Here is a 25,649-nt window from a genome sequence, read left to right as displayed (position 1 = left end):
ACGCAGAAGCAGTGGGTAGAAATGTGCTGACTAATTCTCGCTAGTTGGAAGAAGTGAAGCATGAGATACAGTTGACTGGGTCTGGAGGCTGAACAAGATCAGAAACTCTGCGACTTCTTGCAATTTCCATAGGCGCCCATAGCGAGTATTTAAGCAATTGCGTATATCAATAAATGAATTGTCTACGCGACACATCCCTCTGCAGTGACTATTTAGCGCAGGAAGAACTTACCTTGCCTACCAACTCAAGAAACAGGCTATCAACAACATTGACATTCCACCTTGGTCCATCTCCGAAGCAACTAGCAGTGTTGTAAAGTCTGCAATTCATGTTGCTCAGTGGTTCTTGCAAATCAGACCCTCCCTCTCCTCTTGCCGCTTTCTCTAGGAGCCTGAAGTTGTCATTACCAAACATACTCTTGACACGCTCTTCAATCCCAATACAACTTAGCCATGAGCGTGGGTCTTTGCCTTCAGCATGGTACTCTTTTAGGATGTGATCTCGTAACACCACGCCCAAATCTGCTTCTCCAGCCGCTGCGTGCTCCAGGCTTATTGTCCCGGTTCGCGCGAACTCTCGTCTCGCCTCCATTGTGGCTTGAATAAAGGAGAAATTTGCGTCCTTCGTAATATTTGAGTGACTTAAGCAGCCGCGCATAAGAACCGGTAGTTCGGGATGCGAATGATTGCACCCAATTTGCTTGTGTTCCATGAAAGACCAGAAAAGTCGCCCTGCGAAGGTTTTTGAGCCTTTCCCTAAATACGGTATGATGTCTTCGGGAGGTAGAGATGACCGCGTGTAATGCAGGGGATCTAGCCATGCACCGCTGGTGAGACGGGGCGGATTAATCGAGGGTAGACTTGAAAGTCCCGAGTCAGGCCTTTTCTCGCCGCTGGAATTTTGAACGAAAGCATTGGCCACTGCATCAACAGCATCATACTCCTCGATATCAATATGATGCCTCCGTCTCTGACTGTTTACCAAGTGCCCCGCGTGATCTTTTGTGATGCCACGTCGCGCTGGTCTGTCGGCCTCAATGCCGGCCCCTTCCACTGCATCAAAAATACTTTCGAGCAAATCGGAATATTCATCGACATGAGTTGCATTGATAATTTTCGTAATTGCACCTTTAAGTCGACGATTCTCATCTTTGAGCCGACGAGTTGCTTCAGCTTGACGCTTGCGGAAGCTGGCTTGGGACTGGCGACCCCTTTCTCGTCGACGCTGTGGTGGTCAGATTCTGGACTAGTACCTCAACAGAAGCAAATACACTTACACGAAGTTCATCTTCTGGCTTTTCGGTCTCCATCTGCCCCTCCTGGAATCGGTGAATATGTTGAACCGAAGTAGGGAAAAGTACAGAACTGAAAGTAACATTACGTGAGCTGTTTCTGGTTGGATTTGTCAGCCTCGGGTCCCACTAGTTAAGGTTTCAGTCCTTAGTGGCAGAGTCGGGACCATTTCGTCCGGTCACGTAACCGGCAAGGAAGCATCGGATCACGGAGTAATAGCCCGGGTCATGGAGTAATAACCACAATCACTTGTTTAAAATTTTGCTATCTTTCATTGCTAGCCGTGTCAGAGTTTAACCCAATCGAATTTAGTGTTGAGGGTCACTTTAATGGCTGGTACGGAGATGGTTTTGTCCGATCACATAACCGCAAGGAAGAACCGGCTATGGCGCAACTAGCATGATCAATCTAAGGTTACGTGAGTCACGGTTACGGCGTCTTTATGGGTCTATGTTTTGGTGTTTTATTTACACGGATAAAGTGAGTTCCCTATAAAGTAGCGTAGGGAGACAGAACTACAATTGCGGAACCCCGTTCAACTTCATCTTATTTACCATCGCAACCTTGCTTTAAAATGGTCAAAATAGCAATTGCCGGAGCTTCAAGTGGTACGTACTCGACACTTATCCTGAAATTTAGTTTGTTTCGCTAATCTATGTCCAGAGCTGGCTAGAGAGGTCCTCGACAAACTGGTTGCAACTCAGAAGCATGAAATAATCGCACTGGTTCGAAAGGTAGTTCCTTCTTTCTAGTCCTCTCCACGCCAAAACTGACCGAGGACGGTAGAATTCTGCCAATTTTCCGACCCTTCCCGGTGTCAAATGGGTGGAGACGACATACGAAGACAAATCAGACTTGGTCCAGTTGTTCAAGGGCGTCAATACTGTTCTGTGCTTCATCACTGTTCATCTTGACCCAGAGAGTAAGACGCAGAAGCGGATTATTGATGCTGCCGTTGAGGCTGGTGTCAAGCGTTATGCACCATCCGAATGGTCAGCGTAAGTAACCACACTTCGCTCGCTTTGTGACTAGAGAGTGAATTTGAGCCGTGCTAATTGACGCTAGTGGTGTTGAGATGGAGTCTTCAGTCGAGGTCATTCCGTGGTACGCTGGGAAAGTTGACATCAATCATTATCTGGGGGAGCTCAACAAAAACCAAAAGGTACTCCCAATCTCCATGCTAGTGGATTTCCAAGCTAACTAGAACAAGGTCCTCGAGTATTCCAGATTCCAACCGGGTTGGTTCCTCAACTACCTTGGCCACCCTCACCAAGTGTCAAAGTATATCACTACGGTGCCTTTGCAGTTCGATTTGGAGACACTCCATGCTGTTTTAGTTGAAGGATCTCTGGATTACCAGATAACATATACGTCTGTTGCAGACATTGCCAACGTGGTCGCTCGCGCTGTGGAGTACACTGGTGAATGGCCGGTAGTCGGAGGTATACGTGGACACCGGGTCACTGTTGGGGAACTTCTTGAAATTGGAGAAAACATCAGAGGTAAGTCTTATGGTGAGAGGGAAACAAAGTGTGTTGACTTTGGACTGATGAAATCTGCAGGCAAGCCATTTGTCGTGGACTGGCTCAAGATGGAGGACCTTCAGGCTGGGATTGTGAAGACGGACAGGTATGCTCGTCTAGACATTCCCTCTATCCCGAAAGACCATATTGAAGCGTTTTCTAAGATGGCCACTGCTGGAATCTTGATTGCAATGAGTAAAGGAGTTTGGACTGTTTCAGACGAGTGGAATAAGATATTCCCTGACTATGAGTTTGAGCAGGTGGATACTTTTCTCAAGAAGTTATGGCCAGGGGAATAGATTGTTGGGGATTCGGGTCTCATCCGTACATATGCACGTCTGGTTTGTGATTGAGCATGATGAGTTGGAAACGGCATCGTCGAGACAATCAGCCTAGCGAGCATTCAGCAATGGACTACATTCAATAACTGTTCCGGGATTGTGAGCCAAAAGCCTACCGCGCAATCCGGCATCACTGATAGGGTAGACGAATGCGACAACTCAAAGATGCCTCCTGGCAGCTCTTGAGCCATATTACCAGGAGCCGCCTCCACCAGTCTCGCATGTCGGTGAGTGACTGATAGGGCGGGCTGGGGTAGGTTCAGGGTGAATCGTGGGCCGCAACCCCATTCATATAAAAAGCTTTCTCCAAGAATAACTTGGCTTCGGAGGCCCGAACAACCACGTGCTTAGACGGCTTATCGATTCAGAACAATCGAAAAATAGTACCGAAATCCACAGTGGAACTGCAGCCAAAACAGCAGGGAGATGATTTATCTAGTTCCTCAGTCCATGCCGGAACAAGCTATACCTGGTAATCCTGACTGATCATTGCTTTTCCCCAACCGTGCCGCAACAACTGTATCTGGCGATCTTGATTGACCATCGTTGCATTTGTGCCGAGGCAGGATGTGCCATGGTGGTTTTATAAGGAATATGGACCCAATCACAGCTTAGAGTGCTAGCTTTGGCTGGCTCAGGTTGCATGGCGACTTTGCTTGCACAGACACACACGAATGCCATCATGAATGAACCATGCGAGTTGATTGGTAGTTATCCGTGAAGGCTGGGGTGGCGGCCGCCGTGTTGCGCTGCGTGCGGGGAGGACTAAACTGAGAGAGGAAATACGATCGTGTCAGAGAGGGGGAACTGCGGCGTATGACACACGTGAGACATGATGATTGCGGCGGCTTGGTGTGGCGTATTGGAGGCAGGGTACTTTTTACGTGGAATTGTCTACTGTGCCGTATACATTCGAGTGAGGCGTTCGATCGCTGATAGTGAAACGAAAGAAAAAGAATTGGCAAGAAACACTCTTAGCAATGGTCAGGGTGCCAAGAGCCGGCCTGGGGGTAGAGACCTTCATAAGCCGCCACCGCGCTTCAGGATACATAGCAAAGATGTCCAGCGATGTGCAAATCGGTCTCTTAAGTAGACAGGCCGGATCAAGTGGCAATCCGATGCACCAGTTGGTAGCATCTGGCCAACCGGGAGCTTATCCGCGCCCCTAAGATCCTGGCAGCCTCAACACACTGTGTTCTCGTCACCTTCTTCATCACATCTGCTGTCCGGTTTCAGGGGCTGATCTGACGGGAACTTCTGTTTAAGTGCGGGGCTTGGGCTTGACATGGGCTTTGCAACAGTAGCCCCTATCCTCCTCGTCTGCGTCACTCGTTTGACTAGATCTATCGATTCGATTCCCGTTCGTAAGATGTCACCCTAGCTGTCACATTGCATTCCGAATTTGTCAGGTATCCCCGGTGGTGAATACCTAGAACTCCTGAGTGGAAATTGAAGCTAAAATGTGATGGTAAGAGATGAGGCTACTTTTGATACGTAGCTAGCAGCCACAGGCGCTGGAGCTAACGGAATGGCCTTTAACCAGAGCACATTAACCACGCACAGATTCTAGAATCGGGACGAGCGAGCTGAGACAATATCTACAGGGATGGAGTCTGTGTGGCCTCTCTAGTAGGGTACTGGTAGAGGGTCACACGGCCGAGGACCAGTTCGCCCTCTATCTTCATCGTCCGAGTCCCCCGGAACTAGTTCCAACGCCACGATTTCCAGAGTTCGACTAGCTCTTGCCACGGCTGTGGAACTGGCCCCGTCATCACATGATTCGGGGATGATTCGGGGATGATCTGCTTCAACGGAGGAGATAGCATGGGCGAGTCATGGATTCAACAAGCGTTCAAGCTTACGGATAAACACAGCCTGTCTTGACCCGGCTTTATTTCCGTAGTAGATTGCCCAATGAACTCACTGTTTACTAAAAATGGCGATCCACAGGGCGCTACTTCGGGCGCGCCGATGCATGCGACGGACTGAAATGGAGGTCTAACAACCGTCCAATCAAACGAGCTGGAGTTTTTGACCGAAAATAGAGACAGGGGATTGGTCGCGGATTCCCCAAATGAAGAAGCTGGAGCTCCTGACCGTGTGGCAAGACAGGATATCCATGCTATATGTATAAGAAGCCAAGACCCGAGGCACGACTGGGTTAGATTACAAGTTCTTTTGGATCGACACATTTTCCAATGCCATCATTGGCCGACACTATTTCTGACGTGACTCCAGAACAATGGATATTGAACGATTTTACAGCCTACCTTTCAAGAAACCATTGCCTAGAAACCCTACAATTCGTCCAAGATGCATCGAGATACCGAGCCTGTTACACAGAGATAGTTGGGAGTAACAAATTTCCCTGCGAATATTTCAAGTGTCATTACGATTACCTACAGGCACTATGGGAAGATCTTCTGGAGTCTTATATCCTTCCAAACGCACATCGCGAGGTCAACCTCCCATCCAACCTTAAGGATCGACTTATTGAATTCCGATATTCCGCTCTTCTTCCACATCCGTCGGAATTGGATGATGCCGTCAACGCCGTCTATGAACTCATGGAGGACGCCATCGTATCTGGAATGCTGAACTCCCCTGTGCCACTGGAGCAACCATGCGACAGAGGGCGCGGTGTCTGGAAGAGGATTAGTGGCAGACTTCGGCGGAAGATCTCAAAGTCGATGACGAAATCAGTCTCAGAACGCGACCTCCAGACGAAATTCCGAGTAAGCGAGGGTTCTGAACTGCGCAGTTTCTGCTTGGGAGGGGACGGTGCGGACACTTTTTACACACGCCGCCACTCGCTAGAAGGTGCCTCACCATTGCCTCGCAGCCATTTGCTGCAGCGCGTGATGGAGGTGGTCGACCATACTGTTCTCGCAGTGTGGAGCACGAGGTGGTTGAAGCCGCTACCGGAGAAGGAGAGAGCAACAGTTGATATTGGGATTGGCACCAGGGATCAGTACGTCGGCGCAAAGCCCTTGGAATGAGCCTGTTGTGGTAATTGGATGGCAAATCAATGCTCAACGATTGGCATCCTGCCATGACATTTAACTCACCACCCAATATCTTCACTCCGGACCTCGGCCCATCCACTCGGCTCACTACTGCCCAAGAACCGATTATCGCTCTCCAGCAACACCGCCTCACTAACCCCGAGGTCCTCGGGGTCCCACCGGAACGGCAGGCTGCTCTCGAGCCTCCAGTCAAGCTGCTCAGCCTCCTGCGGCTGCTCGTGCTGTACCGGGGAGCTCTGCCCCGGCGCGCCGAGGTTGTCGTTCGAGCCACCTTTGCTATCGACGTTGCCAAATGGCTGGCACAGGATTATTAGCAGATTTAGAGACAGGGCGACGCGTTCCGGATCGGCCGTCGTCGGAACTCTGAGGATGTAGGAGAGGGACGACGGATTTGGGGGGATGCTCATGCTGGTTGTGGGGCGAATGTAAGATGCCAGCTTGTCGTGGATAGGGACGAGGCAGTCTTGGAATTTGAGGGCTACCGAGTCCGTGGTGCTGCAGAAGGATAGTATATCGAGGCAGATGCGGGCTTGTGCGATGTCGTCTTCCCAGGATGATCGATGGAAGAGGTGTACCTGCTTTTGGGCGACGGAGTGGAGGAGCAAGACGCAGGAGGTGTATGATTGGAAGCTAAAGAAGAATGAGCAATCATTAAAACGGCGTAACGGGAGCGAGTTGTGACTTACATGATAAGCCAGCATTTTTTAAATATCCCCTTTTCTGCTCGCAGCAGGCCTAGGATTCGGGCCGAGTGTCTTGCGGCTGTCATAGCTTGATCTGCATGACTGAGAAAGCTATCCTCGAGGGGCTTCCACGGAATGTCGTGCCCATCGTCAATCCTGGAAGACCGAGCGAATTGTGAGGCAATACGGCGGTAGAGCAGCATTGTACATCCGAGATAGAGTAGGTGAGTGGCTAAGATGGATCGCCGAGCTTCAACGGGAAGATCTTGGCGGCAGAGATTGGCGAGATGCATTTGACTGGGGAGTTGATTGTGCCAGTCCTGAAGGTCTTTATCTATGGAATCCATTGCTTGGCTGGTCATTTCCTTGGAGGATAGATGCATCCGCAGAATATCGGCGTTTAGAAGGGAGATCTTGGTCATCTCCGTTTGGACAACTACAGCATATGTAAGCGAAGCAACCGGATGGTCCATGTATTGGCTTACTGTGGCTAATGTCGGATGAGTGATCGGCTTCCACGTCCATCAACTGTAGTCATGTCAGTCTTGGCTGTGAAGAAAGGTCAAGGTTTAATACCGGAGCCACTTCCCGGAAAGATACACCACCACCCGAGATGTACCCAAGAGTTGAAGAAAGCCAGCTAAATAAGTTAGCGAATGTCAGTCAGACCGGTTCAAAACTTGCCTTGAGAGGAACATTAATGTTCTCCAAGCCCTCCGATAGTCAACCCATTCCTCTGGGGAGAGCCCCGGATAGTCATAACACTTGTCATTTAGATTATGTCTTTTTGACATGCTCAGACCAACATCTATGCCCATGGTTAACCTAATGAAAGAAACGAGGTCTTAGAGAACGAGTACTAACCAATGTAAGCAAGTGAAACCGTCGCCTTATTCATGATGTTATACATGGCTAACAGCGCGCAGACTTTAATTGCATCGAGTGGCTGCTCCTCCATAAGGTTCTCAAGGAAATGCCTTGCCACGTCGTAGAAGACGCCATCAGTACCCAATTCGAAATCGTCGGCGTTGTACTGAACCCCAACAGCTGCAACTGCGGCGAGGCAGCAAATGGCGGTCTTCTGACTTGGTATAGGACAGCCATCGCTTCCAAACACATTCTCATAGCAGCCTGATATGTGTTTGCGGGAGAAGACATGGAATAGTTTTCCGCTGGAGCCGAAAAAACTGTCGATCGCGGCTTGTGTAATGGAGGCGCTGGGGATGACGAGAGAGATTAGGAATGTCGACGTGTCTGCTGATAGTTCCCTCCGTGCCGGTGATGAAGCGGGGACGTGGGCCTTTCCAAGCGTATCGTTGCCGACGTGTGATTCCTGGAGGAGACGGGCAATTGCGCTTTTCCGCACTGGAGTCACAGATCCGATTGACTGCTCAGATCCAGTCGTAGGACTCGAGAGACTGCTGACCCCTGGACTGCTGCTGGAGGAGCCGCTGGCGCCAAGCGGTGATATGTCGTGCTTAAGGTCGAGCAAGGAGCGGAAGTCGTCGGCCGAGCGGATTTGTTGCAGTAAACGGTCCGCTTCCTCGCCAGATTTGACCTGCAAGGCACAGAAGAGCTCCTCCAATGCTTGTAGGCGCGACTTCAACGCGGCTCTTCTCGACTGACCCACCGGCGACTCGTAGCGGCAAGGTCGTCCCTTGGCAGTACAGGTGCCACACTGAGGTCGGCAGCCATCACACTAGAGGCAAGTTAACGCGTAACTGTGAACGGAGCGGGGAGTAATACCTTCACCTTGTTCTGACGGCAGTCACGGCAGGCCTGCCCCACGCTGCGGATTCTCTTGCCGAGCCTCTCGCAGGAGACTAACGAGCCGCGAGACGCCGCGATGTTATGGTGCTGTAGCGACTGCTGAGCAGCAGGCTGGATGGGACGAAACGACGAAACCATTGCTGGTCTTTACAGCTCGGCACTGGGCCTTGTTTGATCAGTTGAAGGGCCGTGAGCAAGAGAATAGATATTTGATCCTCAGTATGAAACGGGTCTCAGGATGTGGCGAGCATCTATTTCCCCAGCCTTGACGGAACTATCCGCCGATCACATGCTTCGAAACACAGCTTTTAACTTGTTCAGCTTGGCTCGAAAAGATAGCGGCTCCAGTGGCTAACGTCTCTGCCAATTATAAGTGCCAGGTCATGACGCCTCTGACATGATCATGACATAAATTCCCAACAGCCAATAGGGAAATGAGATTATAAGCACTTGGAGTAAGCAGTAGCCTCAAGCGGTAGTGCGTCATCGCAGCCGACATCCTCTCGGCTGGGTTCTGGAGTATCACCATGCGTACGAAGCGGTATCGACTGTAGCCTCGACCGACGATTCTTCCGTCTGAGACTTCTACAAGATTTCCCAGGGCCAACGACACTTGGTATTGGCGACGCTGGATGTCAAGCCGGGAGAGTGGTGATTGTGTCCGGCTACTGGCAAATTTGGTGGCGCTGCAGTTGCTACGCTACGGCGCTGGTGATGGCGCCAGGGTCATTGCCATGGGCAGGAATGCGAAGGCGTTGGAGGCGCTGGCGGGCTGTATAAGATGACTGGAAGGATTAAGATGGCTGTACTGTCCAGGGATGCAGAGAAGGAAACGGTGGTGTTGACCGAGATGGCGGGTAACGTACACGCAGATTGTTGTGTAGACTTTAGTATGTCTTCATTCCCTATTTCTCATCACCACGAGGCAGGCGCTAAACCCTTCTTAGGCCCAGCGCAAGCCACGACCCCGTCACATTGAGGCTTGCTTGGGAGCTGTTCGGCCTTGTGGGCGCATCGTTTTCAACGGTGGCAGCTTTGGACTGTGTCTATCCCGTGCATTGAGCTCATGATCAAGAACCTCGAGATCCATGGCAAGTACATGGACGAGCGTGAACACACTAAGAGGCTTGTCAAGATGGTAGAAGCCGGTCTCCTTTCACTAGGGAAGAAGGTCAACTTTAACACAACCGGCCGGTTCAAACTATACCAGATTCAAGATGCACTTGAATTGACTGAGAAGGACCAGACTAGGATAGGCAGGTATTCTTAATTCCTTCGGGCGGCAAGAATAAGCCAGGGAGTCCAGACTTAAAAGTCTCAAATGACAGGAATACCGCCAGTACATACGGGTGCCACCCCGAGACCGACTTCCCATTACCAGAAGACTACAAAATTGACTCGTCATATCGAGCCAATAGCCCTAACTAAGGCAGGATATCCTAAAGAAGACAGCCTCCTATGGGTTTCTTTCCAAAATGCAAGCTTCAATTTTGCGTCTTTTTCCTCCAGAGACCTAAGATCCCTAACACAGCACTCTGTTTGCAGTGTAAAACATAGCGGGAGGAATTAATAAAACCACATCGCTACACTGCCTTGAGCGGCCAAGGCCGATTCAATCACGTTTCAAGTTGCTTCGCCGCCCTGTTAGGCACCAATGCAGCTCCGCCACCCGCATATTTTGAAAGCCTAGAAATTCCGTCATTATTTTCATTCCATCACTCATGCATATCTGGCAACGAAATATCCATCTTCGTTCCATAGCTATTTCGGAAGATTTATTGCTACCCTTAGCCACCTTAGCTACACCAGGGTCACCACTAGAATTCGTCACCATGAGTTTCTTGAACTTGAGAAACCGCAGAACGCCTGGTCGCACCGTTTCAAAGACTGCGGATCCCGGAACCGAATCTACCTCTACTCAGTATCCTGATAGCCGACGTCCAATTTTCCTTCGTACTTTGGCCCGCGGCAAAACGTCCGAGGACTCTGGTGTTGAAGTTTACCGAGACACGGAAGGCCATATCTGCATTTCCACCGATGGGAGTGTGAAAGAATTGCCGAACCCAGGGCCAAATTATCTCATATTTGATGTGTCTCCAGCGGGAGATAGAGTCTGCATTGCCGACTCCCAGGCTCTGAGCCTCTACAGCGCCGAAAATCAACAACTACTGGGTAGTTGGGAGACTACGCAATGTGGGAACAAGGCAGATCTCTATAGCTTTTCGCAAGAAGCTCTTATCAAAGACATTGCCATGATTAACACAAAAATCGTGGTTCTCCAAATAATAGACAGTAAAAGGTGGCCTGGGGATATCGTCTTTGTGAGCCTGGAGGCAAAGGATCTGACAGAGTCCCGAATAATGCCTACGGCTCGATCAACTCCGGAAAATTCTCAACCACTCTGTTCTTTCAGAACGGTCTCAATCTTTCCCTGTCAAAACATACCATCGACGCGTGTTTTATTGCCTCAGAACTGGGACATTGTTACAATTATTTCGAAATACCACTACATTTATCCCAGAAACAAAGTGTCAAGAAAAATATTTGAAGGGCCGCAGCAGGACACGAATCTTTACGATATGACTAGTTGGCTCACATCAGAAAGCAAGTGTCATGGGGAATCATTGCACGGGTTTGCCGTTAATGATCTCCTCGACAATCCCACACGAGCGTTTTACTTGGGCGGGATTGATCCTCTGCAGAAATCCCACGAAAACCTCCATACCTCAATTTGGAAAAACGAAGCCCAAAAGTTGATGTGGCAGCCATTTAGTTGGGTGGCTGCTCATTATCGCCACGGGGAACCGATCTCTAAAGACTCCATGGAGCTTGATAGAACGTTCGACGCCCTGACGAGTTCAAATGCCCCTTCAAAACAGATGGCGGATCGAATAGTATCTTTGCAGATTGAATTCGCCATACGATCATACGCACCACATGGTTCTGGGCAAAGGACACTGGCTGCATTTCCCAGGTTTGACTCACGGACTAGGAGGAGCGTGATAGATGTCTGGGATCTGGACCAAAGAGCAAGAAGAACCACGCTGGCGGACAGGCAGAAGAACTTTTGGATTGGTACGGGTCGATGGGGTGGGTTCTCGCCTGATCTTGGAATCCTGAGAGTTTACTCTGAGGTGGTGGGACAAGAGGAGGATGACTCTCAAGAAGAACTCTGGTTGATTCCTTAAGTATTTATTTGAGTTGTTTTCTATACTAGATGAATATGAAGCCAATTTGAGTGCGCGTAACGTGCTCAGTGGTTCGCAAATATCGTCTGGTTGTACCGGAGCTGCTGATAGCTTTTCGGGTAGGTAGATAGTTACAATAGGAATCGCTCACAGATTAATGCATCTACAGTAGACCTCTCTTGTATTAAAGTATAGTTTTACTATCTGTCACTGCTTGTACCAAGTCTAAAATTTCTAATTGCTGTCTTGTGTATAGCGCAAGCCGTTCTGTTTCCTTACATTGTCCATTAGGTCCATCATCCCCCTCGTAACGTCTAATCCGCACACGGCACTCTCCCTCCGCCCTGCCCTCAAATCTGCCGCGACAGCATCAGCCTCGAAGTGAAATCCCCAACCCTCCACTGGGAAATCAATAGTTTTCTTCTCCTCACCCTTCAGCTCCACGATCAAATACCCCGGCTTGGCCGCGCTAACACCACATACCCACACTGTACCCTTCTCACCCTCAATCCGGGCAAATCGAGGGCTGCTTTTCGCACGCATCGAGCACGTGCAGATTGCCTGCATTGCAGCGGCCTCGTAGTTTAAAATGACGGTACTCATTTCATCTACCCCTCCTACAAGGCTCATGGAGCTGGTGATTCTTGGTGTAGGATTGGCGCTGGAGAGAACCGTGGGGCTCGCGCCGAAGATGAGAGAAGCCCAGGTCAAGGTGTAGATACCAATATCCAGCAACGCACCAGCGCCCAGGGCAGGGTCGGTGGTGCGAGAGTCGGAAGGTAAGGATGCCAGGGGCATGTCCAGGCCGATGTCAATAAAGCCACGAGAAATACGTCCAATGATTTGCTGTTTATGGATGAGATCCTGGAGACTGGCCACGATGGGGAAGAAACGCGTCCAGACAGCTGTAAGGTTAGCCATGTTATAAACCCAAACCTCGCAAAATTGAACTGATCTTGAAGTTGAGGGAGTGGCTTACCCTCCATCAAATACACGCCCTTTTCCCGCGCAGCCTTGACCAGTACATCGGCCTCTTTGGCATTTATGGTCATCGGCTTCTCACAAAGCACATTCTTCCCCGCGGCGATAGCAGCCAACCCATTTGTCAGATGCAGTGCGTGCGGTGTGCCGATATACACGATGTCGACGTCTGGATCATTATATACCTCCGCGTAAGAGGCGTAGACCTTGGTAGTTTGCGCTACTGTCGGCGCGTGCTTCTGGAGAAAGGCAGTTCCCTTCTCGATGGACGAAGAACCGACACATTGCAAAATGTGCTTGGTGGGCGCGTCGGTGCGTGAGAGAAGAAGATCAGAGACGAACCAGGAAGAGATGAGGCCGCATCCTACCAGAGTTAGGTTCGAATTGGAGAGGGAGGTAAGGTAACATGGGAGACGTACCGACGATACCCCATCGTAGAGACGGTACTTCTGTGGCAGCCATAATTGGAAAGGATATGGAAATGTTTGGGGTAATTAAGATGGACGGTGGAACGAGTTTTAAAATATGAATAGTGAGGGAGAAACGACCGAAGTCGAGCATGAATCAGCCCCAATTATCCTACGGTAATAATTCTGTCCCGAAACTGCCTTATCTTCACGACTTCAATCTCGCTCATATTCCAATAGCGCTACGCCACAAGTGACTGAGACTGGGATCTACTTTAGTGCAACCCGAAACTCCCCGTGTGCTCCACCGTGTCTCCCGGCCGCAAGACCGAAACTCCCCGGGCCGAACCCGCAGTGGGTCTCAATATAAATGAATTGGAGTTCGTCGGCTAGCTCGTGGGGAGAAAATGCACGATTTGGTGGATCCTGCATGGAGTTGGGGTGATAATGTCGTGGCTGTAAGCTGTTTCAGTTCTCAAGCAATGCCTCCTTGGCATGTGTACGGAGATAGATACTACTAGTCAAGGTGTAATTGAAGTTTCCTTGCCAAACAAGAGACTGCCACTCTTGATGAATGAATGCCCTTAATGCTGGGTTTTAATTAAGAGAATACATGTAAAGGCTGATCAACATTAATACTCTCTGCCGTGGCGATAGCTTCATTCGAACTACAGCCCGTTCCACCAAAAACTCTCTTTCACATCAAAGCTACCCCTCAAAGTCCCCTCGCCCCCCGCACTGCTATTTCCCACAATAACCTCGTAAGTGTCCTTCTCAACCACCCAAGATGCCCGCGCTTCATCCCAGAGGCACGCCGCTTCTCTAGTTACCAACTCAACACTTACAACTCTGTCCTCTCCGGCCTCGAGATATATCTTTGTGAAGCCCTTTAACTCCTTCTTGGGCCGCCGGATTAAAGGTGCCTTTTGCGCCACGTAGACTTGCACCACCTCTGCTCCCGCAACCCTGCCCGTATTCTTCACCTTTAAACTCACCACCACCGCTTGATCCTCCTGTGCGACCTTGAGATTGCTGAGCGAAAAGGTCGTGTACGAAAGGCCATGGCCGAAGGGGAACAGCACGTCCCTCTTGGTCATCTCGTAGTATCGGTAGCCGATGTACACGTCCTCACCATACAGAGTCCTGCCACGCTCAGACCTGTAGTTCAAAAAGGCAGGGTTATCCTCGTTGCGGATGGGGAACGAGAGAGGCAGCTTGCCGCTGGGGTTAACTTGTCCGAAGAGCACGTCGGCGATGGCGTTGCCGGTTTCGTTGCCGCCGTACCACGCGTGCACGAGGGCCGACACCTCCGAGATCCACGGCATCTCAACGGGGGTACCGGCTTGCATGACGACGACCGTGTTGGGGTTTGCGGCTGCAACGGTCGATATAAGTTTGTTCATGTGGCCAGAGAGTTCCATATTGGCGCGGTCAGCGCCGTCTCCTTCCCAGTCGGCCTGATAGACGGGTTAGTTATAGAGTCGTGGGGGGATCAGAAAGACTCACATTCAATCCTGCGCAGATGATAACCTGGTCCGCCTTTTCAGCCATGATTTTCGCCTTTTCAATCTCCATTTTAGGATCCATGATCGGACAGCCGCCAATCCTGATGCCGCCTCCTCCAAACCTCACCACACCCCCAGCTCCAAGCTTGTTGGTTGGCGCACTGGCAAACACAACCTTGATATGGTAACTCGCTCCCTTCGTCACCTGGATGATGCCCTTTTCTTCCACCGTGCCACACCCATAGAACACGCTTCCCTGCCTCTGAGCCGTCTCGTTATCAATCACCATCTTGCTATCCACATATAGCTTCGCCGTCCCGTACACACATAGGCCGAGCTCGAACTCTCCGTCTTCCTCGGGTGTTAGCTAGCCCTCGACGTCAGCGTACCAGAGCGGTGACGTGATGGCTGGGCGCTTGTAGTCGAGGAGGAGCATGTCGGTTTTTGTGAGGCTGATCTCATCGACAGCCTTGCGGTTCTCGACGCTGGGAGGCTCAGTGTACGACCTGAACGTGACACCAGGGGTGCTGCCAGATTTTGTGGTGGTGAGGGATGGGCCGAGGATAGGGAGTTCCTTGTGGGCGTAGCAGCCTACGGTGTATTGGGGCTCAGTCGAGAGACAATTGCTGATTCCGTCGAATGGCGAGACGGCGTAGTATGGGTTTAGGGACGACGAGCCACCTCCGCAAAATACCGAGACCTTTGCATTTGGGCCAATGATCACCGTCTAGAGATCCAGTCAAGTTAGCATAAACTCTCGATTCAGGTTCGGTTCCCTGTATTCTGATATGACCAGGGTGGGAGAACTTGCAGATTTATCCTTCGCAAGGGGCAAAACCTCCTTTTCATTCTTCATCAACACAATAGACTCGCCCGCCAACTTTCGCAAGAGCGCTGCCGTTTCTGGCGTGTCAATCGTCCCCTCTGGAGCGTTCTCCGGAATGTTGGATGCTGCACATCGTTTCACGACCCTCAGGACCTCCTCCGCCCGCTCGTCCAGCGTCTTATATGACACTTTGTTGGAACGCAAAGCGTGGAGGAGGTTCCCACCCCGCCAGCGAGTAGGGCCGGGCATCTCAAGGTCGAGGCCAGCATTTATCGAGCCGGAGGTTGAGTAGGTGCCGAACCTGTTGAAGAAAGCATTGTCAGTAGGCTGCCGTGCTACGGATAACTCGAACATACCAGTCGCTCATCACCAGGCCCTCCCATCCCCACTCTCCCCTCAACACCTCGGACAAAATCTTATGCTCGCTGACATGTCTTCCGTTCAACTTGTTGTACGCCGTCATGACCGCCCCGGGTCCGCCCTTGCCTCCCTCCTTGAGCGCAATCTGGAACGGCCGCAGGTAAATCTCCCTCAACGCCCTCTCCGTAATGACAGCGTCGTACAGTCCACGCTCGTGTTCCTGGTCGTTGCATACAAAGTGCTTGATCGTAGCTACTACGCCCGTTTTCTGGATGCCTCGAATCATAGCCGCAGCCCCAAGTCCTGCCACTACGGGGTCCTCCGAGAGCGACTCGAAACCGCGTCCGCCGAGTGGCGAGCGCTGCATGTTGATACAGGGCCCTAGCAGGATATGGGCGCCTTTTGCAATGGATTCGTGACCCATAAGACGACCGGCTTCTTCGAGCAGCGGTACGGAAAAGGTTGCGCCCAAGGCGGTGCCGCATGGGAAACAGGCAGCGGGCACACCGGCAAGATTCTTGGTGCCGCGGACGCCATTGGGGCCATCGGAGAGCCGGAGAGAGGGAACGCCATGTTCAGGGAAGCCCTTGGTATGCCAGAAGTCGATTCCTTTGCATGTTAGTGCTTGATGATGAAGCTTGAGGGACAATAAGAAAGACCGGAAACATACCTGACAAGAGGTCAATCTTCTCGCTGGTATTTAGCTTTGCGAGCACGGCTTTAACATTGATATCCGCCATTATACAATCCAGACAGTCTCAATCGGCATCTGCTTTAGAGATTAGGATAAAGACTTGAGCAGGTGGAAACAGTCATCTTATAAAATATGAGTTGAAACTGGGTACTGTATTCTTCTTCCAGCGCCTTATGTCTTGAACTGTGCAGTGGAATCCACCCTGCAAGAGTTGACTGACACTAATGATGAAATCGGGAAGGCTTCGTCCGAAACTCCCCGTCGGCTGCAGGGGGCGCAGGGGGGCGTTCGGGGCTCAGCATCTTCTCCCCGCACTGGGACATTTGGCGGTAAATATGAAGAGGGGGAATACTTGGAGCAACGAAGCTAAAATGAGATGGGATTAAAGTGCAGCAGGCTTGAGATGTGAGGTAGAGATAAATCACCAAGCAGGAGTCTCAGTAGAGAAGGATCTTGGCTCAGGAAACCATTTGGGGTAGGTAGTATCGAAGGATGGAATTTTACAATTGAAGTATCGTCTATAAAACACAATTTCGGTCTTTCAGTCTAAGCCGACGTCACGCCTTGGCGCCGTTGACGCCATTTGTGCTATGCTTTCCATTCATCGCCTTGGCCGGCAATCCACCGGTCATGAAACTCCCGTCATAACCCGCCTTCATAATCATGCCAAAAATCTCAAGATCCGCTCTAGCATCAGCCGCGGTGGTCTTGACGGGAGTTCCCTGAGTCACAAGCGCATGCAGCTCCCTAAACTCGAGCGTGTACGCATCCTCGTACGTCTTCCGCACCATCGTCTCCTTGTAGACGCCATTGACATCCTCGCACACCGTCATGGTCGTCGGCAAGCCCTTGACGTATGGTGAGTCGTATTGGACGCGCACGCTCTTGCGCTGTGAGTAGATCTCGATGTGCGCGTCGAAGCGAGGGATGCCGTCGATGCCGCTCTCGTAGCTCACGCAGAACCCAGGATACTGCAGTAGAGCATTCCAAAAAGGGAAGCCCAGGCTGGCGCCGCGCACCGCCGTCGGCATCCCGAGGGCCTCGCGCATAACACTCAAATCGTGCGAGCCCAGCCCGCCGAGGAGCATCCACATAAGTCGGGTGTTGCCGTCGACGGGGACACCGCACTCGACTGTCAGGCCTTGGTTCATTTGCGCATCGGATTGGGCGTTTTTGTCGTCTATGTCGGCCTTTTTGAAGTCGTCAAATTTCCGGGCAAAGGTACCGGATTGGGAGACGAAGCCTGCATTGGGTCCGATGATGTCTAGAGAGTCAGCTAGGGTTGAAGATGGAGATTTTTCAGACTTACCTCGTACGCGAGCGTAGAGAATCTTGTCCATGCCGCCGACTTCCTCAATGGCATCCAAGAAAGCCAATGCATACCGGCGCATGTATCCCACCATGACGGTGCCCTTGCTCTCCTTTTCGGCAGCGATGATTGCATCTGCATCCTGGAGGCTGTAGCACATGGGTTTCTCGATGAAGACAAACTTGTCATGCTTCAGGCCAAGGATGGCATGTGCGGCGTGGTATTCAGTGCTGTTGGCAATGAAGACCACATCAACATCCGGCGACGAGCAGAGCTCCTCGGGATCAAAGGTGGTCTTTGGCGGGGTGCCGGAGATCTTGGAGGAGCAGTGGGTGAGGGCATCGGCGGACACATCGCACAGGTAAGTGATGCGGTAGAAGTCGGACATGAAGCCCAGCGCGGGAATATGGGCGACCTGGCTGATTTCACCGCAGCCGATCATGCCGACGCGGACGATACGAGAGGGAGAAGACATGGTTCGGTGTCGTAGGTGTGAGAGTGTGAGAGTGTGAGTGTGTGAGGAGATGTGATGGAAGAATTGAGATGTAGGTTAGAGGGAGTAAAGGAGAGAAATTTAATGATCGAGTGACAAAGTGGGAGAGCTGTCATGGGTGGCAGAGTGATAATGGTGGGTATCATGAGTGATGTTTTGGAGTGGTAGGGCCTTGGCTGGGCCGGTACTCCGCGGGAGGTGTGGCACGTCCGGGGTCCAGGTGGGTGTGGCACGGACCATGAGTGCGGGGTATTTTCCGGGGGCAGGACCAGCTTGCGAGTGCTCTTTCTCAGACGTTCCGCATCCGTTCATCGGACATCCCCGTTCAACCCAGTCCCTAATATAACACTTCTCCATCCCCGGACGCATCCACACAACCGTAAGACCGATATCATTCCGCTCCTCTGGCAAGCCGCCACTCGGGAACTCGGCCGATAGCCCGATCAACACAACACCATGCATCCCCACACAAACCAGAGCTCCTTTCACCCTCTACACCACCACACTAGCTTCGACTCCCAGTCTCAATCCCATGTTCACACCCACCTCAACTCGGTCCAGTCTATGGACGCCTCCATCTCGTCCTACCAGCTTGATCAGTTCAACCCTGCCCTCCATCATGTCCGCCCCACGAAGCGTCCCCTTGTTGACCCCTCCCGAACCTCAATGTCCTACCCTCGCAAGCGCGCCGTCACAGCCTGCCAGCTCTGCCGTACTCGAAAAACCAAGTGCAGCAATGCGCGCCCCAAGTGCAAGTTTTGCTCCGACACAGGCGCCGAGTGTGTTTACGAGGACTCTTTGGGCCATTCTTCGTAAGTGCTTGTTGATCCTTCCTACCCTACATGAAACAAAGCCCTGACAGAAACAGGTTCGATCCTGCGTCGCTTCTGATTCTGGATCGCCTCAATCAGCTTCTCGACCGTTTCGACTCCGCAACTATTCCCTTTTCTTCCGCTCAGGTCGTGCCTCCTAGCGATAACCCAACTTTTCACTCGAGTCATCATCTCCAAGTCAATAAAGAAAATGAAACCGCAATTGAACCCTCCGACGAGGAGAATGTGATTCGCCTGGTCGATAATTTTATTGCTTTCGTGCATACTAAGAATCCCATCCTCGACATTTTAACTCTGAAGAGGTATGCGAGAAGCGTGGCCGAGGATGGGCCTGGATGGGATGGGAAGACATGCCTTGTTGTAAGTTCTTTCTCTCACTCACTCTCCTGTCGGTATTGCGGTTGTCCTGTCTTTGACAAAGACCCTATGTTTTTCTCTACGTCTACAATACCATATATCAACTCTGAACATCACTGATACCACTGCCACAGCTCCTCACCTGTGCACTCGGCTCCCTCGCAAAGCCTTTCTCAACGTCCCTCTATAGTTCACTTCTTGCCACGATGTCTACTTCATCTCCGTCCACTGATCCCAACGCGCCAACCTCCCTTAATACCTCGGCATATGACCTTCAACTTTCGGCTTACTATTACTCCCTCGCTCGTAAGCGCATCGGCCTCCTTGGTAGCACAATCATTCGCTCGCAGTGCTATCTACTCTCTGGTGTCTACCTCATGTACGCACTCCGCCCGCTTGAGGCGTGGCATGATTTTGTGCAGGCGAGCACCACATACTATACCTACTTGCAGGGCCGCATGCGTAGCGCGGCCAGTCATGGCGATGGAGTGCAGGTGAGCCGCACGCGCAGGCTTGAGCAGAGGCTGTACTGGAGCTGCTTCAAGAGCGAATGGTACATCCCTATGTGTGAATGTCGTTTCGTTGTAATCTAACATCGTCTAGTGAAATCCGTGTCGAGCTCTCACTTCCCGAATCCACCCTCGCCGCCCTCCAATATCCGGATCTGTTCCCCTCTCCTCCTGTCGAAGAAACTGACCCGTCGCCCTCACCCTCCACTACTGCCTTTGACCCTTCTTACTCCGACTTTGCCTCTCCATCCTCTGGTGGCTCCCAAAAGCGCCACACAGAGTCTATGAACGAGAGTCAACAGCACAGCTGGTATTACTACCTCACTGAGATTGCACTAAGAAGGATCGGTAATCGCATTTTGAATGCGCTGTATAAGAACGGAAACGTGCCTGGATATGGCGTACCAGTCATGGAGATGCTGGAGATTGCGGCTGATTTTGAAAAACAGCTAGGGCAATGGTGCGTATTAGTTATCTTTTCTCCTTTTACGCCACCAATGCAAAGCCTGTCGAGACGGCCAGGAATGGAGTACTAGAAGCTAAATACCAACCACCTCTCAGGCAGTCCAACCTTCCCGCTTCCGTCAAATACTCCCACACCAATCTACTCATCATCCCCTCCAACGAACTAGCCTTTATGGTACGCGGGCGCACACTCGAGATACAATCCTGGCTCTACCGCCCCTTCCTCTACTACGCCATCCACCATCCAAGTAGCGACCCTTTCCGCCCAGCCATGGAGCCGTTCGTGCAGAAGGCGTTAGTTTACGGCAGCGCGCACATCCGCGGGTTAGGAGTACGGCACCGCCATCATGGGACTTGGTATGCGTTACGAACAGGGATGGCGGAGGCCTTGTCTCTTCTGGCTGCAGTGAAGAGTGGAGTTGTGGATATGGGCGATGGGACGGGAGAGTACGGCGGGATGGGAGAGGGGGGATGGAGGGAGACGGTAAAGCAGATGATTGAGATTTTGGGGTATTGGGAGGCAGAGTCGGTGGATGTTGGGAGATCAAAGGTGGTGCTGGAAGAGTTGTTACAGGATGTTGAGATACTCCAGGATGGAGCCTGTGGGATGGACTGAATGGTAACTGTACAGACAAAGAGCTCAGCTTAAACATGCACCTGGGTTCCGTTCTCTAGCACTCGATATCCTTCAGTAAGATTCGACGCGATGGAAACATTCCGTAAAAAAACAAGGAGGCCGAGTTCGCAGTAGTCCTACTCATCCCGAAGCCGTAGTATCTGACGCCGGACATTCTCAACCTCGCCAACCCTCTCTCATTGGTACGAAGTGACGTCTGTAAGTAGATGTGGCTTGTTAAATATTAGACAATCATGACATAACTATACTCACAAACGCAAGTCACAAGTCTAGAAGGGCCCAAATACTTTCACCCCCGTAAGCGAACCACTTTGATGAGAATCAGTTCACGCATGTCTCCATCTGACTAGCCCGATGGCGGTCAACCCAATGGATCAACCAAGCAAAAGGCTGGGACGGCCGCGGAATACCGGGCGAGAGGCCCTGATGATCAACGGAGCCGGGGGCTTTCGGGGAACCGCCGCGAACTAGTCGATATTGCCCCCGCATCTATCAATGGGGTCCCCGGATCCTCCGCGCGTTAGGGCCATGCATACCCCGTACCCCAGGTTTCAGCAGTACGTACCAACCTGGTCGGTCATCTCAATGCCTCTATATCTATGCTCCGTCCCCCGAGTCGATGATCCCTTCCTATCCATCTTCATCTCATCCACTCTATCATATCCACATCTCATTCTCCATCATATACCATCCAACATGGTCCTTGAGCACATGAAGGGCGTCGGCCCTGAACTAGCCGCAGTCCTCCCCCAGGATGGACTCCCTTGGTACAAGAAATCCCACCTCGTCCACCTCAACTTTTCCATCTTCTGCCTCGTCCTCTTCTCGTCCGCCAACGGATATGATGGCTCCATGATGAACGGCCTCCAGGCTCTTCCTGACTGGGGCCACTTTATGGGCGATCCCACGGGTGCCTATCTCGGCTTCATCGTCGCTGTGCAGTCTCTCGGTGCTACCGTCTGCTTCCCTGCCATTGCCTGGTGCAACAATTACTTTGGACGCTGGAAGACCATCGCTTTTGGCTATGTCTGGCTCGTCCTGGGCGTTGTTCTGACTACCGCTGCCCACAACCAAGTCATGTTTATCCTCGGGAGACTGTTCATCGGAGGTGCCACGGCCTGCTGGTCTGCCACTGCACCTATTTTGATTACCGAAATTGCGTATCCCAGCCATCGATCTATCCTCACCTCCCTCTACAACTGCGGTTGGTATATTGGTAAGTCGCTATTTGAAACAACCACTTAAGAAAAGTCCTAACGGCAACAGGCTCTCTTGTCGCAGCCTGGGCCACCTACGGTACCCGCAACTACGGTAACAACTGGACCTGGCGTGTGCCTTGCCTCCTTCAAGTCCTCATCCCCGTCTTCATTATTCCCGGCCTGCTCTTCACACCCGAATCCCCCCGTTGGCTCTTTAGCAAGGACCGCGTCGAGGAGGCCCGCGCGTTACTCATCAAAGCCCACGCTGGAGGCGACGAAAACTCCAGGCTTGTTGCTTTTGAGCTTGCTGAGATCCAAGGCACCCTCGAGATGGAGAGGCTTGCCAAGGCTTCCACCTCGTATGTCGACATGCTCAAGACCAAGGGCAACCGTCACCGTCTCTTCATCTCCATCACCCTTGGTATCTTTGCGCAGTGGAACGGCGTGGGAATTGCGTCTTATTACCTCGCTCCCGTCCTCGCAACTGTCGGCATCACAGACGTTACGCGCCAGACCCTCATCAGCGGTTTCCTGCAAGTCTGGAACCTGATCCTTGCCGTTGGCGGTACGCTTTGCGTCGATCGTCTCGGCAGACGCCTATTGTTCATGACCTCTTGCGTTGGCATGCTCGTTTCCTACATCCTCATCTCTGCGCTCTCTGGTTCCTTTGCCAACACCGCACACACCGCCACCGGTCTCGCTGTCGTCCCCTTCCTCTTCATCTACTACGGCTTTTACGACATTGCCTTTACACCTCTGGTGGTCAGCTACGTCTGCGAGATCTGGCCGTATACTTATCGTGCGCGTGGCCTCGCCGTTTCCCAGCTCTCCACACAGGCGGCTGTTTTTTTCAACATCTTTGTCAACCCAATCGCCCTCGAAGCCATCCAGTGGAAGTACTACTGCGTGTATGTGGGTTTGTTGGTCATCATCACTTTGACAGTATATTTCACTTATCCTGAGACCAACGGACATAGTTTGGAAGAAATGGTCAAGGTGTTCGATGGCAAGGACGCTCGGGTGCCAGGTGAGGATGCCCTCAGAGCGCAGTTAGAGTCCAAGCGCGTGGACACGGGGGACGCCGAGCACTTCGAGGATCGATCGGACGAAAAGGTCTAGATTGGAAGAAGCAACTCATCTGTGTTGAACCACCATGTGGCCAAGATGTGACCCATAAGGGTAGCAAGCTCTAGATCGGACCTAGAAGTGGGGAGACCAGCGGAGCATGGAATGCGGCTACTATCATGTATAGAGGACCGTACTGCTAGCCACTGCTGAATACTACCTTTCTATCTCACTGTTTATAACCATTTTATTGACAAGCTTCTAAAATCTGGCCGAGTTACCCTAAACCATTTGTAACAGCTCTGCAAGAATGAGTGGTTCAACTTGACGACAATTGGCAAGCAGTCAATCGTATAATTCTACCTTTTACACATATCGTATTCTTTCTAGCCCACCGTCAATGTCATCTCCGTAAAATTACATCCTGTAGGAGCTTTTACGCATTGACATGTAGTAAAGTCTGGCCCTGCCGCAAAGTGTCGCCATCCGTCGTCGTGTAATGTCCACACCTCTGAGCTAGTTATCTAATAAGAGCAGGGCGTAGACCATTAATGGATGCAAAAAAATGCGTAATGAAGTGGTTTAGCGGGTAAAAGCCTAAAATATTTTATAATCTTGTATGAATAAAACTGAATTACGCATGTCCAAACACCTCCTTGGAATGGTACGCCTCCTCCAAGTACTTCTTCTCGTCTTCAGTCAACACAAACTTGAGCGACTCTACTGCCTCCGCGATACGCTTCTCGCTCCCCAGCCCGACAATTGGACAGCACCCTTTTGATAGCACCCACGCCAGGCCGACGATGGCCATGCTCACACTACGCTTCTTTGCCACGGACTCGACGCGCCCAACAATCTCACGGTCGATTTGCTGCTCTCGTCCCTTCAGCGCCTGCAGCACCTGATCCGACTGCTCGCGGGTCGTCCCAGCGGTCGGGTCGGCGGGGTACGGCCTTGCGAGGACGCCGCGCGAGAGTGGCGACCAGGGAATGATGCCTACGCCGGTTTTGCGGCAGAAGGGCAGCATCTCGCGCTCTTCCTCGCGGTATAGGAGGTTGTAGAATGGCTGCATGGAGATGAAAGGCGTCCAGTTGTGGAGGATGGCCGTGTATTGGAGTGTAGCGAATTCGTGTGCGCGCATGGACGAGGCACCTATTTGCGTCCTGTTAATCTCGATTCTTTCAAGATCATGGGAGAGAAATGAGACGATAGAGAGTGGACTCTTACCAATGTACCGCACCTGTCCGGACTGCACGACATCATGCAAGGCACGCATTATCTCCTCGCTCTCGGTTTCATGGTCCAGCCTGTGAATCTGCAACACATCGATATATGTTCCCAGTCGCTTGACGCTGTTCTCGACCGCCGTCATAATGTGTTTACGGGACAGGCCATGCTCGTTGACCCATTCATTGGGCGCGGGATTGTTGACACGATTGGCAATGTCAGATTCATCAACAACACCGAAAATTTTAGTCATAATGACAACCTTAGAACGAGGGATGGAGTATTTTTCCATAGCGGTGTGAACGAGCTTCTCAGATTCGCCGTTGGAGTCTAAAGGGAATTAACTCAGGCTTATTCTGCACTTTTAATATGAAACACGCAGGGTGACCATACAAACGTCTGCCGTATCCCACGTATTAATCCCGGCATCATATGCGGCTTTCATGAGAGGGAGGGACTCTTCCTCTGGAAGAACCCAGCTAGAGGCGCCCCATAGGGGTGAGCCGTACGACATGCATCCGAGGATGATTTTGGAGACCCTGAGGCCCGATTTTCCTAAGCTGGGAATTTTAGTATGAATGAAAGATGCAAGCAGGAGAGGAGAGAGACCGTTGATACTCCATGACGGTAGCTGAGACTTGCATTATAGACCAAGAGGCGTTTGAATGTTGAAGAGGATATCAGGCTAGGGAACGAGAGAAGGGAGTATATTGTTGATTCATGTACTACATGTACTACATACCGGTAGTCCATGTCAGGATATTTCCCCTCCCCCGGCCATATTTGAACTGGGGTAGAAAATGTCTAGGATTGAGCCGGGGAAAGACCCGAAGGATGCTCAATCTAACCTCAGCCTGGATTAGCGCTCATAGGTTGGGGAGCTTGTCAGGGATTCATGCATACAGATATCCCTCCGCGGAATTTCGGGTATCGGGGAGTTTCGGCAAGTGGAGCTTCG

At 51.5% G+C, this 25,649-nt stretch overlaps 12 protein-coding genes across 12 annotated transcripts; 6 read left to right on the top strand and 6 right to left on the bottom strand.

Annotated features, from left to right (window-relative positions):
* Positions 1-14: 14 nt before the first annotated feature.
* On the bottom strand, positions 15-1,331 carry BGZ61DRAFT_32971 (uncharacterized protein). Its single transcript, XM_046238979.1, has 2 exons — positions 1,278-1,331; positions 15-1,225 (listed from the first exon to the last, which is right to left on the bottom strand). Exons 1-2 carry the CDS (start codon positions 1,308-1,310, stop codon positions 209-211), a joined length of 1,050 nt encoding a protein of 349 aa, XP_046104256.1. The 5' UTR covers positions 1,311-1,331; the 3' UTR covers positions 15-208.
* A 536-nt stretch (positions 1,332-1,867) lies between these two features.
* BGZ61DRAFT_352574 (uncharacterized protein) lies at positions 1,868-3,115 on the top strand (the record flags this gene model as incomplete). Its single annotated transcript, XM_046240444.1, has 6 exons — positions 1,868-1,901; positions 1,957-2,027; positions 2,080-2,291; positions 2,359-2,455; positions 2,504-2,795; positions 2,856-3,115. The coding sequence occupies 6 exons, from the start codon at positions 1,868-1,870 to the stop codon at positions 3,113-3,115; spliced, it is 966 nt and encodes a 321-aa protein (XP_046104255.1).
* A 2,240-nt stretch (positions 3,116-5,355) lies between these two features.
* On the top strand, positions 5,356-6,156 carry BGZ61DRAFT_494093 (uncharacterized protein; the record flags this gene model as incomplete). The annotated part of the gene is made up of 1 exon (XM_046250738.1): positions 5,356-6,156. One exon carries the CDS (start codon positions 5,356-5,358, stop codon positions 6,154-6,156), a length of 801 nt encoding a protein of 266 aa, XP_046104254.1.
* Positions 6,028-8,774, bottom strand: BGZ61DRAFT_588543 (uncharacterized protein; the record flags this gene model as incomplete). Its single annotated transcript, XM_046256533.1, has 7 exons — positions 6,028-6,813; positions 6,870-7,302; positions 7,352-7,394; positions 7,443-7,506; positions 7,563-7,674; positions 7,731-8,565; positions 8,613-8,774. The coding sequence occupies 7 exons, from the start codon at positions 8,772-8,774 to the stop codon at positions 6,222-6,224; spliced, it is 2,241 nt and encodes a 746-aa protein (XP_046104253.1). The 3' UTR covers positions 6,028-6,221.
* An 895-nt stretch (positions 8,775-9,669) lies between these two features.
* Positions 9,670-9,942, top strand: BGZ61DRAFT_452182 (uncharacterized protein). The gene has a single exon (XM_046245927.1). The coding sequence runs from the start codon at positions 9,703-9,705 to the stop codon at positions 9,904-9,906; it is 204 nt and encodes a 67-aa protein (XP_046104252.1). The 5' UTR covers positions 9,670-9,702; the 3' UTR covers positions 9,907-9,942.
* Positions 9,943-10,468: 526 nt separating this feature from the next.
* Positions 10,469-11,824, top strand: BGZ61DRAFT_478208 (uncharacterized protein; the record flags this gene model as incomplete). Its single annotated transcript, XM_046248990.1, has 1 exon — positions 10,469-11,824. One exon carries the CDS (start codon positions 10,469-10,471, stop codon positions 11,822-11,824), a length of 1,356 nt encoding a protein of 451 aa, XP_046104251.1.
* A 234-nt stretch (positions 11,825-12,058) lies between these two features.
* BGZ61DRAFT_532674 (uncharacterized protein) lies at positions 12,059-13,267 on the bottom strand (the record flags this gene model as incomplete). The annotated part of the gene is made up of 3 exons (XM_046253894.1): positions 12,059-12,729; positions 12,804-13,169; positions 13,225-13,267. 3 exons carry the CDS (start codon positions 13,265-13,267, stop codon positions 12,059-12,061), a joined length of 1,080 nt encoding a protein of 359 aa, XP_046104250.1.
* Positions 13,268-13,880: 613 nt separating this feature from the next.
* On the bottom strand, positions 13,881-16,643 carry BGZ61DRAFT_494090 (glycoside hydrolase superfamily; the record flags this gene model as incomplete). Its single annotated transcript, XM_046250737.1, has 6 exons — positions 13,881-14,669; positions 14,719-15,054; positions 15,097-15,444; positions 15,511-15,844; positions 15,900-16,512; positions 16,574-16,643. 6 exons carry the CDS (start codon positions 16,641-16,643, stop codon positions 13,881-13,883), a joined length of 2,490 nt encoding a protein of 829 aa, XP_046104249.1.
* A 447-nt stretch (positions 16,644-17,090) lies between these two features.
* On the bottom strand, positions 17,091-18,548 carry BGZ61DRAFT_390699 (NAD binding Rossmann fold oxidoreductase). The gene is made up of 2 exons (XM_046242818.1): positions 17,907-18,548; positions 17,091-17,861 (listed from the first exon to the last, which is right to left on the bottom strand). The coding sequence occupies exons 1-2, from the start codon at positions 18,379-18,381 to the stop codon at positions 17,155-17,157; spliced, it is 1,182 nt and encodes a 393-aa protein (XP_046104248.1). The 5' UTR covers positions 18,382-18,548; the 3' UTR covers positions 17,091-17,154.
* Positions 18,549-18,704: 156 nt separating this feature from the next.
* Positions 18,705-21,300, top strand: BGZ61DRAFT_588540 (uncharacterized protein). Its single transcript, XM_046256532.1, has 5 exons — positions 18,705-19,211; positions 19,268-19,592; positions 19,724-20,142; positions 20,193-20,558; positions 20,660-21,300. The coding sequence occupies exons 1-5, from the start codon at positions 18,856-18,858 to the stop codon at positions 21,177-21,179; spliced, it is 1,986 nt and encodes a 661-aa protein (XP_046104247.1). The 5' UTR covers positions 18,705-18,855; the 3' UTR covers positions 21,180-21,300.
* Positions 21,301-21,896: 596 nt separating this feature from the next.
* BGZ61DRAFT_478203 (general substrate transporter) lies at positions 21,897-23,518 on the top strand (the record flags this gene model as incomplete). Its single annotated transcript, XM_046248989.1, has 2 exons — positions 21,897-22,416; positions 22,467-23,518. The coding sequence occupies 2 exons, from the start codon at positions 21,897-21,899 to the stop codon at positions 23,516-23,518; spliced, it is 1,572 nt and encodes a 523-aa protein (XP_046104246.1).
* Positions 23,519-24,098: 580 nt separating this feature from the next.
* Positions 24,099-25,314, bottom strand: BGZ61DRAFT_494087 (Aldo/keto reductase; the record flags this gene model as incomplete). The annotated part of the gene is made up of 4 exons (XM_046250736.1): positions 24,099-24,616; positions 24,692-25,021; positions 25,085-25,251; positions 25,301-25,314. The coding sequence occupies 4 exons, from the start codon at positions 25,312-25,314 to the stop codon at positions 24,099-24,101; spliced, it is 1,029 nt and encodes a 342-aa protein (XP_046104245.1).
* Between the last annotated feature and the right edge of the window lie 335 nt (positions 25,315-25,649).

This window comes from Ilyonectria robusta (assembly GCF_021365365.1).
Source record: "Ilyonectria robusta strain PMI_751 chromosome Unknown BGZ61scaffold_10, whole genome shotgun sequence".
Taxonomy (NCBI): Eukaryota; Fungi; Ascomycota; class Sordariomycetes; order Hypocreales; family Nectriaceae; genus Ilyonectria; species Ilyonectria robusta.
The sequence above is the reverse complement of the archived record's forward strand: the minus strand, read 5'-3'. Positions and strand labels throughout refer to the sequence as shown.